Genomic DNA, 12,619 nt, shown 5'->3' on the forward strand with positions numbered 1-12,619 from the left:
CATACATATAAATCAGAAAAGCAAACACTTCACCTGGAGAGCATTGCATTTAAATAAAAAAAAACTTTATTTTCTTTATTATCTCAACTTCAACTGGAGAGAGTTGCATTTAAATAAAAACCTTTTATCATTATGCAAATTTTAAAATAGGGCTGTTATTTAAAATTACAGTTTTAAATAATATTCAATGTGTGATACAAATCTATCCTTATTTTCAACAAATACAAATTAAGTGGAACATAACTATTCCTGTTAGATTCAGGCCAGCTTGGTGACTGAGAATGAAGAAGAGGATGAAAAACATACGCAGATCATCTTTGCATATCAGCATCATGTAGTTTTCCAGAACAGAGTGAAAGCTTTAGAATGAAATGAGGCCAGATACGTAAACAGAATAAATAGGAATTTCTATTTAAAATCTTCTTAAGAGAGTGAGAGGAACCTATGGGGAAAAAGAGAGATGGAGGAAAGAGAGGTGAAAAGAGAGAGAAAGAGAGAGTGAAGAACTGAGAATAATAGGGACCTTCTCTGAAGTGCTGTACCTGGGGTCCTGGAGCCCCTGGCAGCCCGGGGTCGCCTTTTGCATCAAGTTCTGTATCTTCTCCTTTAGCAGGAGCACCCTTGAAAATGAAGAAGTTCATCAAACATCATCAGTGTTATATTTTTAAAACCCCTCCAAGTGCTTATTCAAAGTTATACTTCTTCAAAGATAAAAGTGCTTTTCAAGATAGATACTCAGAGAAATGATTTATGATTTTGTAATTATTCCATTATGAAGATTTCAAAGCAATTTCCTATTTTCTAAAATCAAAAATTTACAGTAGGCCCAGTACAGTGGCACATGCCTGTAATCCCAGCACTATGGGAGATCAAAACAGGCAAATCACGTGAGGTCAGGAGTTCAAGACCAGCCTGGCCAACATGGCAAAACCCCATTTCTACTAAAAACACAAGAATTAGCTGGGCGTGGTGATGTGCACCTGTAATCCCAGTTACTTGGGAGGCTGAGACAGAAGAAACGCTTGAACCCAGGAGGTGGAGGTTGCAGTGAGCTGAGATCATGCCACTGCACTCCAGCCTGGGCAATAGAGCAAGACTCTGTCTCAAAAAAAAAAAAAAAAAAAAAAACAGTGGAAAGAAGAAAGATGCAGGGGTAATAAGTCATTTCCCAAGACACCAAAAATAGCAATGTGGGGCCCTGAGCATGAGGTCAGTTTTCTTCTCCAAGACCCTGTTTCCTTAAACAATGATACAAAACCTGTAAGACTCTTTATGACAAGAGCCAGAAGGAGCTATTTAATAGGAATAAATATCATGTCCCAATTATTATTGTTTCTGAATGATTAAGGTCTGGATTATGAAATCTTATTTGTAATGACTTAAGTCTCATTATTTAATAGAAGTCTTTTTCATATGTACAATTAGAGGTTTTCAGCGACAGCATTCCACCAATGACTTACCTTTTGTCCTTTCAAACCAGGAGCACCCTAGGAAAAAAGCAGCCTATGAACAACTAGAGGAAAATCAAACGCACACACTCCTACTCAGTCTGCTCTGCCCTCTCTCCTGTTTTGCAGCCTCTCCCCATCATACACCTCCCACAGGCTTACAAAGCAAAGTCTTCCCTTAATCTTTTACCTCCCACCATATTGTCCTGTCTTTCCTTCGTCTCACCTGGGAACTTCCCATTTCCTTCATTTCCCACTCTTTCCTCAGTTCCAAATCTGCCCCCTGCTCCATCCTGCCATGGAATTGTCCCTTGCTATGGTCAGACATGATATTGATGTTGCTAAAACCAATGCCAACATGTCAGTCCTCCTCTGATTGGACTTTGCAGCAGCATCCAGCAGCTGTCTGCCACTCCCTTCTACTACAGTAGGTCTTTCCTGGACCTCCATAATACACCCCTGCTGGTTTTCTTTCTCCCACCAGAGCTGCTCCTCCTTTACAGGCTCATTCTCCTTGATCTCAACATCACCGCTGGAGCTAAGTCTCAGTTCTAAGCCCCTGTTCTCCTCACTGTGACTCCTTGAGTCACCACCAGCTGGAACCTCTTCTCTGAGTGAATCCAAGTACCTCTCATGCATCTCCACTTGGATGTCTCAAAAGCAAAACAAAGTCTCCACTTCTAACCCAACGTTCATAATGCATGTATTCATCCATTCCCTAACTATTAGTTGAATGTCTACTATGGCTACCCCAGACTTCCCTAAAGTCATGACGGATTTGTGTATATGGCCGTATGGAGTAGACCACTTTTATTTATGCTTTATGTCTTTGATGGGGATTAGAAATGCAAACCTACCGGGATCCCTCGGTAGCCCATTGTCCCTGGGAGTCCTGGAAACCCCTGCTCACCCTAAAAGACATACAAAGTTTGTTATTATTCTTAGTTGTTCTAGAATAGCCTATTCAGATATTTTTCCTGTTTCTCGCTTCCAACTTTGCAATGGTAAATCTAGACAAAGTAATCCAAATTCCTTATGGCTACTGGGTCATGAGGCTGAAGACCAAAAAACCATTATCTTAATTAAAAACAGGATTAGAATACTGTTTCTCAAATTGTGCATAAATGGCAAAGTCTAATTGCGCCAAGAACTTTTTAATTGCTGTTTCCTTCAAACTTGAGTAATTAGTTCATTCATGGCCACCATTCTGGAGAAAAGGAGAGCTCAGTTCGAAAACAAAAGGAGGTGAGTGAACACTGAAAAGCTCAGTCATTCCTTCTCTAAAACTAATTCTGCACTCAAAGCTTTGATTTCTGATTTATATACACAGCCTCAGATGAAAACAACCAGTTGAGCTCCAAGTTTTCCTTCTGTGGGAGAACTTTCCTTAAAAGACAATTAGAAAGCAAGCAATGCGAAGAAAGAAAATAGGAAGTTTCCTGGCTCCAAATTGTACTGTTGGTTCTGGTCTAAAGCAATGTTTCAAGGGAAGCCTGTCTTCCTTTCATTGCCACTTCACCTTGATTTAGTCATTCAGCAAAACATTTATTAATCATCTTCTGTGTGAAAAGTACTTACCTTAGAACCATTGCATCCTGGTACACCGACAAGTCCATAAGGCCCAGTATTGCCTGGGGTGCCCTGGAAGAAGAACAAGTCTCAGTGAGGAGGGTCATCCCAAGAAACAGTACTGAACTCAAGGGAAAAGAGGGATTTAAATAACTCTTGAAATATAAATGATTATTTAAATGGTTAAGTAGGAAATGTACATTGTGGTTTTATGTATAATTCCAGTAACAGCAAACTAAACAGGCTGACTAAAATGAAGACTTATCAAGTTAGGTGCAGGTATTTAAGATAAAGCAAAAGCCTTTTATCCATAAAATAAAAAAGTCCCTTAACACGCTGTTTTAAGCTGGGGAGAAAGGAAGGGAAAAAGAGGAGGAAAGTGTGCACAGATGAAACTATTTTATTATTCTATGCTATTAAATACAATCATTTCATTCTATCCTATGCTATTCTATCAGCTTGTAACATATAGTTTCCTTCAGTACCTGTGGGGGTTTAGTTCTAGGACCTCCATGAATACAAAAATCCACAGATACTCAAGTCTCTTATATAAAATAGTATAGTATTTGCACATAACCTATACATATCCTCCTGTATACTTAAAGTCATCTTTAGATTACTTATAATACCTAATACGATGTGAATGCTATGTCAATAGTTGTTATACTGTAATGGTTTTTAAGTTTGTACAATTTTTATTTTTATTTTTATTTTTAATTTTTTTTTTTGAGGCGGAGTCTTGCTCTGTCGCCCAGGCTGGAGTGCAGTGGCCGGATCTCAGCTCACTGCAAGCTCCACCTCCTGGGTTCCCGCCATTCTCCTGCCTCAGCCTCCCGAGTAGCTGGGACTACAGGCGCCCGCCACCTCGCCCGGCTAGTTTTTTTGTATTTTTTTAGTAGAGACGGGGTTTCACCATGTTAGCCAGGATGGTCTCGATCTCCTGACCTCGTGATCCGCACGTCTCGGCCTCCCAAAGTGCTGGGATTACAGGCTTGAGCCACTGCGCCCGGCCAATTTTTATTATTTTTAAAAAATATTTTTGATCTACAGTTGGTTGGTTGAATTCATGGATGTGGAATTGATGGATATGGAGGGCTCACTTACTATATAATTTACTAATTATCCTACCCTAGCCTATCCTGTCCTGCTTGTATTTCAGGAAGTACAATTTGACTCATATGACATAAAAATCCACACACTAATATAATATACCATCCTAAGGTGCTATTTCTTCATGTAGGGAATGCATCAGAACACATTTTCTCACATGACCGTTTTAACATCTTTATTAAAATGAGCTTATTTTTAAATTTTCTAGCTATGGATTTTTCCCATTACTTACTGGAAGTCCAGGAGAACCAGAAAATCCTGGCAATCCAGTTACTCCCTGAAGACATAGAAAAAAGGAGGGGGTGACAAAAAAAACTTTTAAAATGTTCAATATATAAACATAAATTTATTTACCATTGCAATAATCTTTTTCTGCAACTATAACTGGGAATGGCTCGAAACGATTGGGAAAACAAACACCAAAGCTTTAACAAACTTTTGTAAATCTCACATTTATGTCACTCTTAAAAAGATATCATTAAGATTAGTTTTGGCTGTTTTGGATAGATTTCTAAGGTACAATTTGCATACAATTAAGTGCTCCAAGTCTTTTGAGAACAGCTTAACTGAACAGCTTAACGAATGTTGACCTGCGTGCAGTTTTATATACCATCATCCCATCAGACACAGAGCATCTGTGTCACTCCAGAGGTTCCTTCATGGCCTTTCTTTGTCAGTTTAACACTTGCCTCTAATGTGGTAACCACTTCTTTGACATCTACCATTACAGATTAGTTTTACCTGTTCTTGAACTTCATCTATGGAACCATACACAGTGTATTCCTTTCTGATATTTGTGTAAATCTTACAGTCAAAAGCTGATCTTTCAAAAAGAATGAGTTCATCAACGATCAGGATGGACTGGTTGGACTACTAACCCTTACACCTTTGGGACCCGTGAGTCCTGGAAGTCCTGGAGAGCCCTAGATTCAAGTGAAAAAAGAAAAAGTAAACACTCTGAAAATTATTTGGCGCTAAGAAACCCGTACATGAAACCCAGTCTTAGTCACATGCCAAGCTGTTTTGCCCTTCTGATGATTTCATTGTTAATAAGATTCAATTGCTTGCTTATTTCATTGGAGCTAAATTGTTTATCAGAAAAGACAAAAATTCATCCAAACCCTTGCTACTCGAAGTGGGGTTTGGGGCCCGCAACATTAGCATTACCTAGAAGCTTATTAGAAATGTAGAATCTTAGATCTGCCTCACCTCCCAGACTATTGACCCAGAATCTGCATTTTTAACATGATTCCTTAGTGATTCTTGGGCACTTTAAAATCTGTGAAGAGCTGCTGCAAAAGTCCTAATTAGCCTCACAGCTGCTGAGGTCTGATAAAAATGAATGACACAACTACAATGTGGATGAGAATGGCAGCCAGTGTTTCTGTGCACAAGAAACGCTCTATTAACAAAATGTGCCTGACATGCACAAGGAAATAAACAGCCAAGTAAGGACTGCCTGAACCAGAGAGAAACTTGCTTTGGGCATGTAATGCATTCAGTTCGACGTCCTGTTTCTTGGAGAATAACCTTAAATGGTGACTGTTTCAGCTAGGCCACGTAGTGTGAAAGTTTCATTGTCCAAAAGCCATTTTCATCATTCCAGAGAGTTTCAGTTTGTTTTGATTTTTAATTTTATTGTTATTATTTGAGAAAAGGGTTGTTACAGAATCCTCTGAGATTGCCCTGTCCAGGCCAAAGTCAGTCTCTCCCATCTATGGTGGAATTCCGGGGTGCATGGCTGTGTTCAAGGCCAAGGACATTCCTCTTCCCTACAGAATTCTATTCTTATGATACAGAAAGCAGAAGGTTTTACTTGCAGGTTTTACTTTCTCATTGTAAACTTTTTTCATGCAGAAAATATTTAAAATTAAGATAGAAATCTTGTAAATCTAAAACATCTTTTTGGTCAGGTTTTAATATTCTCTAATTATCTGTCTTTGTATTATCTTTTGTAGCTATTAATATTTATCTATAAGCCTTATATGCTTTAAAATATGAGTCTATGACAACATGGCACTCAGGTTTCCTGGATTAATTTTCTGGAATGCCTGCACTCATATAACCCATACTAAGTGCCATGTGTTTTTGACTATTTTAACGAATTTCAGCACCTCTAAAGAAATGCTGAAGAGAATGAAACAGAGTAGGCTATAGATTAGGCTATAGATAACATTTTTTTAAAAACAAGGAATTGGCATTAGGCTGATCTAAGTCCAGGGCTGAAGTGGCAAACTCGTTCTACCAATAGAAATGGAAGGAAACCTGGGTCCATGCCCTAGAGGAAGTCAATGTTCAGTTTCTGCCCAGAATCTGAATGACTTTTTCAAAATTAGGATCAGAAGTAGAAATGGACAAAAAGAACACATACATGGATATGGTAGACAGGGAAATGGCAGAGTTACTGGGAACAGCAAGCTTTTGCTTTTGCTTTTGCTTTTGCTTTTGCTTTTTTTTTTTTTTTTTTTTTTTTTTTTTTTGAGACGGAGTCTTGCTCTGTCTCCCGGGCTGGAGTGCAGTGGCCGGATCTCAGCTCACTGCAAGCTCCGCCTCCCGGGTTTTACGCCATTCTCCCGCCTCAGCCTCCCGAGTAGCTGGGACTACAGGCGCCCGCCACCTCGCCCGGCTAGTTTTTTTGTATTTTTTTAGTAGAGACGGGGTTTCACCGTGTTAGCCAGGATGGTCTTGATCTCCTGACCTCGTGATCCGCCCGTCTCGGCCTCCCAAAGTGCTGGGATTACAGGCTTGAGCCACCGCGCCCGGCCAAGCTTTTGCATTTTACATGTAAGCTGTGGGTGTGGTTTCAAGAGTTTGATTCTGGCATCATATATGTGACATAAGAAATACATATTTGTTCTATGCCTTTGGTTCCTGACACAGAGCTCCTAAAAACCCTTCTAATATTCTGAATGATAGGGGAATAAAGATCATCGTTTGTTCTAATATTTGGTGTTTGACCTCACTTGGAATATCCTGGGTGATAGAAGTGTCTTTTGTTCTAAGGAGGCAATTCTTGGTGGGCTTCCAGGTGGGACTGGTCATCAGAAAGACCAAGCCATGATTAGAAGCTTGAAACTTTCAGCTCCAGCTGCACCCTTCAGTGAGGAAAGCAGAGCTAGAGATTGAGTTTATAATTGACCCTGCCCTCATTATGACACCTCCATAAGAATCCCTGAGCATGATGTTCAGAGAGCTTCTGGGTGGGTGAACATTCAGCTTCCAGGAGGGTAATGCACCTCAACTCCATGGCGACAGAAGCTACTGCACTTGGGACCCTTCTGGGCCTCCTCCGATGTATCTCTTCATCTCTCGTTCATATCCTTTATAATAAACTGGTAAATATTCCCATGAGTTCTATGAGGCTGTTTAGCAAATTATCAAACCGGAGGAGGGGGTCATGGGAACCCCTGATTTATTTGCAGCCAAGTTGGATGGAATTATGGGTAACTGAGGACCCACTACTTATGACTAGTCCTGAAGCAGGGACAGTCTTGTAGGACTGAGTCCTTACCCGATGGGGTCTGCACTAACCCCAGGTATTTAATGTCATAACTGAATTGTTGGGTACCCAGTTGGCATCCAGAGAGTTGGAGAATTGTTTGGTGTGAGGAAAACCCCCCACACAATGTCAAACCACGTTTGAACTCTGATTTTGTTCCCTGTGATCTCCATGACCCAGGAAAAATTACTCAAGTGCTCTGTGTCCGTTTTCTCATCCACGAATTACCTCCACGTAGTGGAGGTAATTAAGTCACCATAGTCATGATTTGTGGGATCAATGTGAGGAGTAAATGAGATCCAGGGAGAAATAAATTGCCCAATGCCTGGCACAGAGTACATATGCAGTAGGATGGCTTTGATTTTGATTATCATTTACATGTTCCATACATTAATACATATATATGTATGGTTTAAAAAAGATTTTTTTTTGACAGGGTCTCACTCTGTTACCCAGGCTGGAGTGCAGTAGCATGATCATGGCTCACTGCAGCCTCCGCCTCTGGGGCTCAAGCAATCCTCCCACCTCAGCCTCCTGAGTAGCTGAGACCACAGGCATATGCCACCACACCTGGCTAATTTTTGTATTTTTGGTAGAAACTGGGTCTCCTTATGTTGCCCAGGTTGGCCTCAAACTTGTGGGCTCAAGTGATCCTCCTGCCTCAGCCTCCCAGAGCGATGGGATTACAGGCATGAGCCACTGTGTCCAGCCTGTAATACATATTCTAATATATTATGAAATTTTTAAAAGACCCTGTATAGATCAACTGTAATTATTTTTCATAGCTCATTCGTTGGTTTATAGCCTGCTGGAGGTCAGTAGTCAGGGGAATGAATGTGTGGGTGCGTGAGAAGCCAGGCTTAAGTCTAGCTAATGTCCACAGCAGGAAAGAGTACTCAGCAAATCCAGTGGTTGTGCAGTTATTTAGTAAATCCTCTAGGGTATTTATTTAAACAAAGGCCTTTGCTGTATCACAGACTTTAGGATAAGAATGTGTGATGAATGTGAAGGGTCGTAGACTCTGGATATTTAAGCGACCAGAAGGAAAAGAGAAACCCACGAAGGAAGGGAAAGATGGAGAGACAGGAGAAATACAGACAAGGAAGGGAAGGATGGAGAGACAGGGGAAATACAGAAACAAAGACAGACCAGGAAGAGAAGGATGGAGAGACAGGGGAAATACAGAAACAAGACAGACCAGGAAGAGAAGGATGGAGAGACAGGGGAAATACAGAAACAAAGACAGACCAGGAAGAGAAGGATGGAGAGACAGGGGAAATACAGAAACAAAGACAGACCAGGAAGAGAAGGATGGAGAGACAGGGGAAATACAGAAACAAAGACAGACCAGGAAGAGAAGGATGGAGAGACAGGAGAAACACAGAAACAAAGACAGACAAGGAAGGGAAGGATGAAGAGACAGGAGAAATAGAGAAACAAAGACAGACAAGTGTTTCAAGGAGAGGAGAGCGATCCACATAATTTGAAACTAAGCAGAGGGGTTCAGGTCAGATTAAGACACAAAAGTATGTATTGGCATTGGTCACTTGAAGGCCATTGGTGATCTTTGCTGGAGTGTTTTCAGAGGAGAGGTGGTAGCAGGCAAATTATTACTAAGGATTGACTAGTAGATGAACTACAGGCAGCATGTTTGACTATTCTTTTAAGAAGTTTGACAGAGAAAGGAAAGTCAGGGAAAAGACAGCAATCATTTGGGCACAAGACCTAAAAGATGAAGAGGAAGTTTTGTATTATGATGGGAAAATAGTTGCATATTTAAGAACTGAAAGAGAAAAGCAAATAACAAAAGAAAAGCTGGAATGTCTGTAGAGAGGGGAGGCACCTCGTGGAACAAGGAATTCCAAGGATGGGGGCACAGGTGGTTGGACAGGTCTTGAATAGAAGCGAAAAGAGCTCTCATTTTTCACTGTAGGAGGAATAGAGGTAGGAACAGATGCAGATGTAGACACTGTGTAGATTAGGGAGGGAGATGGAGATGAATTTGAGCCACAGACTTGAAGCTAATGATGATCATTTGCAATAGTCTCAGAACAGGTTGCGGTTCTATGTGGCCAGCTAATACTGGGGACCAGGAGTTCGCCATGCACCTAGCAGTTGGCTAAGATGTGGAATTCTCTCCAGGTTTGCAACAGCCCAGGGGGTAGGCATGAAGAGGGTTAGGTGGGTTGGGGATTTTCCAAGCTTGCAGGATGACATACCTTGGGTCCCTGTGGTCCAAGCAAGCCTTCAGGACCTGTGAATCCTTTCTGGCCAGGAGAACCAGGGGGTCCAGGAAAGCCTCTCTCCCCCTGTTAAAACCAAAACAAGGTGAGAAACACACAGAACAGCAACTATCCAACAATAAACACACCAATAACCATTATGTTCTCTTGTTTATGACTTCATGATGACTCTTTGCATATTTTTTCCTTGGATTAAAAAATTCGTAATAGCACTCAGGAGTGACTGCATAGGTAACCAGAAAGCTACCAGTTGTTAGTATTTGTCTATAGGCTTGAAAGTGGTGGCTCTTGGTCTTGTAGAAACTTGACTTTCCCCCACGGTAGGGCTATGTAGAGCAGAGCTTAACTGAGAAGGAATAAAAAATGAAAGGGAGGCCGGGCCTGGTGGCTCAAGCCTGTAATCCCAGCACTTTGGGAGGCCGAGACGGGCGGATCACGAGGTCAGGAGCTCGAGACCATCCTGGCTAACACGGTGAAACCCCGTCTCTACTAAAAATACAAAAATTAGCCGGGCGAGGTGGCGGGCGCCTGTAGTCCCAGCTACTCGGGAGGCTGAGGCAGGAGAATGGCGTAAACCCGGGAGGCGGAGCTTGCAGTGAGCTGAGATCCGGCCACTGCACTCCAGCCTGGGCAACAGAGCGAGACTCCGCCTCAAAAAAAAAAAAAAACCAAAACCAAAACAAACAAACAAACAAAAAAAAAAATGAAAGGGAAAGCCCAGGAAGAAGCTTCAAGGTTAGTGGAGTGTTTGTTGTGGGATGGAGAGACAGTGAGGCTCAGGTGCAAGAAGGTGTTTGGGGAGTGTGCATAATTACTATGTAGCTTGAAAGAACGCCACCAGGCAGGTTATGAGTCTCAGCCCTTTAATACACAGGCATTAGTAATCTGCTATTTGTGTGGGAGATGCAGGAGAGGTAGCAAGGGTGGCATAACCAAAAAGGTGTGAGCTCAGTAATGTTTTAGAAGGAGTCGGATAATATTAGGGGAAAGTACCTAGTAAAAGTGAGTGAAAAGTATTTTAAGCCCAAGGCTTGACAGGGTTCTACCAACAAATAATCTTCCCATGGATGTATATCTTGGAATTACGTTTATCCCTCAGTGTCGGTGGGGCATTGGTTCCACGACCTCCCCTCCACACGAAAACCTGTAGATCCTTAAGTCTCTTACACAAAATGGCATAGTATTTGCATATAACCTAGAACATCCTTCCATATACTTTGAATCTCTAGGTGACTTATAATACCTAATACAATGCAGATGCTTTGCAAATAGTTGTTATACTGCATTTTTTCATTTGTATTATCTTTTATTGTTGTACTGTTATTTTTTATTATCCCCCCCACAAGTATTTTTAATATGACATTGGTTGAATCTGACGATTCAGAGTGCCTGGTTAAGGAGGGCCGACTGTACTCTTCAAAAGTAAAGGCCACCGGCTGATTTGGTTAATTGGGTCAATTTAGTTACACAATTGGCAAATTAAAACAAAAAAGAACAAGTCAGCTATTTTACATTGTGTGTGTGCACACACACTCAATAAGAAGAGAAATAAAAGAATGTACTAGACCCCTCTCGCTACTCGGTTACTTTTATACACCCTAGAATAGCATCTTGCAAATAGTAGAAACTCAATAAATGCTTCTTGAATGCAAGGAGAATCACAGAGAAAGTGCTTCTCAATGGGAAACTGAATTTTAATACATTCACATATTCAAGAAAAAACCTAAATCCAACTACATGTGAATTATGAAATAATTTAAAATAAGTATAATTATTATAATTAGCATACACATTATATAGAAATTAAAGAGCTTTAAATATGTTCTTAAAATATTTTAAAATAGTCATCCTTCAATATTGTTAAACAATTAATTAGTGTCTCTGAGGAAAGGGTTTGGTAAACAAAGAAAAAAACTTTAGTTCTGCCTCTATCTTAATTATCACAAATTGCAAGTTAATGGAGCGAATTAATGAGATTTCACGGCATTCCTTTTTTTCTTGAATTCTGCAATGGAGCTACTTCCCTCTGCTGAAGTTTTGCCTCAACCACGTGCTGCTGTGGGATTTCTCCACCAGGGGGCGAACTTGAACCAATGCTGCAGGACAGAAATCTGTGGATTTCAATGTTTATTTTCTGTCAAAGTGAATGAATCAATTTGTTTTCAGTTCTTCTCTTGTGTTTAGCAACATTGTAAATAGTGTATACATATGGAGACTTGTCATAAATTTTGTTTTTCTCTCGCATTTGCTACTTATTCTTTACAGACCAAGAGAGTTGTAATTTAATTGCCGTTGTATATACAAGGTATCTGAAGCTTCCTAGATGACATTTTTTTTCTTTTTTTTTAGGTTAATGTTTACATACAATTACTTTAACATTGGATTTGGGAAATGTAACAACATACTGCTGATCTTTCTGCTACAGATGAAAGAAGAAGGTGAGTTTTACCTTGTAGAGCTTTACAGTGTAAACAAGCAGTATTAGGTTTTGTTTTTACCTTCTCCCCTTTGGCCCCGTCACAGAAGCACTGGCCTTTGTCTTTACAGACACAGCCCTAGGAAGAGGGAAAGAGAAAGTGTTTTGTTTAGAAACAGCTGAATAAATCCCAACGGGCAGGGTAAAAGCAAATGCATTTCTCTGTTCTTTGAGTATTGGACACTATCCGTTAGGAGCCAGGTGACCTGGTAGCAATATATCCATATATTAATAGAAACACATCAATATATCAATAGAAATAAAGCAGAAAACT

At 40.5% G+C, this 12,619-nt stretch overlaps 1 protein-coding gene and 1 long non-coding RNA gene across 5 annotated transcripts in view; one reads left to right on the plus strand and one right to left on the minus strand.

The window, feature by feature from the left end:
- LOC117094434 overlaps nt 1–12,361 on the plus strand; it is an 88,895-nt gene extending 76,534 nt beyond the window's left edge. Inside the window, exon 4 of the long non-coding RNA XR_004441546.1 lies at nt 12,219–12,361. This is a non-coding gene — a long non-coding RNA (uncharacterized LOC117094434). The remainder of the gene's footprint in view (nt 1–12,218) is intronic.
- Nucleotides 1–12,619, minus strand: part of COL4A3 (collagen type IV alpha 3 chain) — a 148,579-nt gene that overhangs the window by 63,100 nt on the left and 72,860 nt on the right. For 3 of the 4 annotated variants that reach the window (XR_004441545.1, XM_033229990.1, XM_033229988.1), the window contains exons 2-9: nt 12,368–12,424; nt 9,846–9,935; nt 5,006–5,050; nt 4,360–4,404; nt 3,027–3,089; nt 2,306–2,359; nt 1,461–1,487; nt 543–620 (exon numbers count right to left, since the gene is read on the minus strand). Coding sequence is in view for 3 of the 4 variants with exons in the window: in XM_033229990.1 (XP_033085881.1) it covers nt 543–620; nt 1,461–1,487; nt 2,306–2,359; nt 3,027–3,089; nt 4,360–4,404; nt 5,006–5,050; nt 9,846–9,935; nt 12,368–12,424 (459 nt within the window). In the remaining variant the exon portion in view is untranslated. The remainder of the gene's footprint in view (nt 1–542; nt 621–1,460; nt 1,488–2,305; nt 2,360–3,026; nt 3,090–4,359; nt 4,405–5,005; nt 5,051–9,845; nt 9,936–12,367; nt 12,425–12,619) is intronic. The other variant, XM_033229989.1, reaches the window with a different exon arrangement.

Source organism: Trachypithecus francoisi, unplaced genomic scaffold, assembly GCF_009764315.1.
Source record: "Trachypithecus francoisi isolate TF-2019V2 unplaced genomic scaffold, Tfra_2.0 Lachesis_group13, whole genome shotgun sequence".
NCBI classification, from domain to species: Eukaryota; Metazoa; Chordata; class Mammalia; order Primates; family Cercopithecidae; genus Trachypithecus; species Trachypithecus francoisi.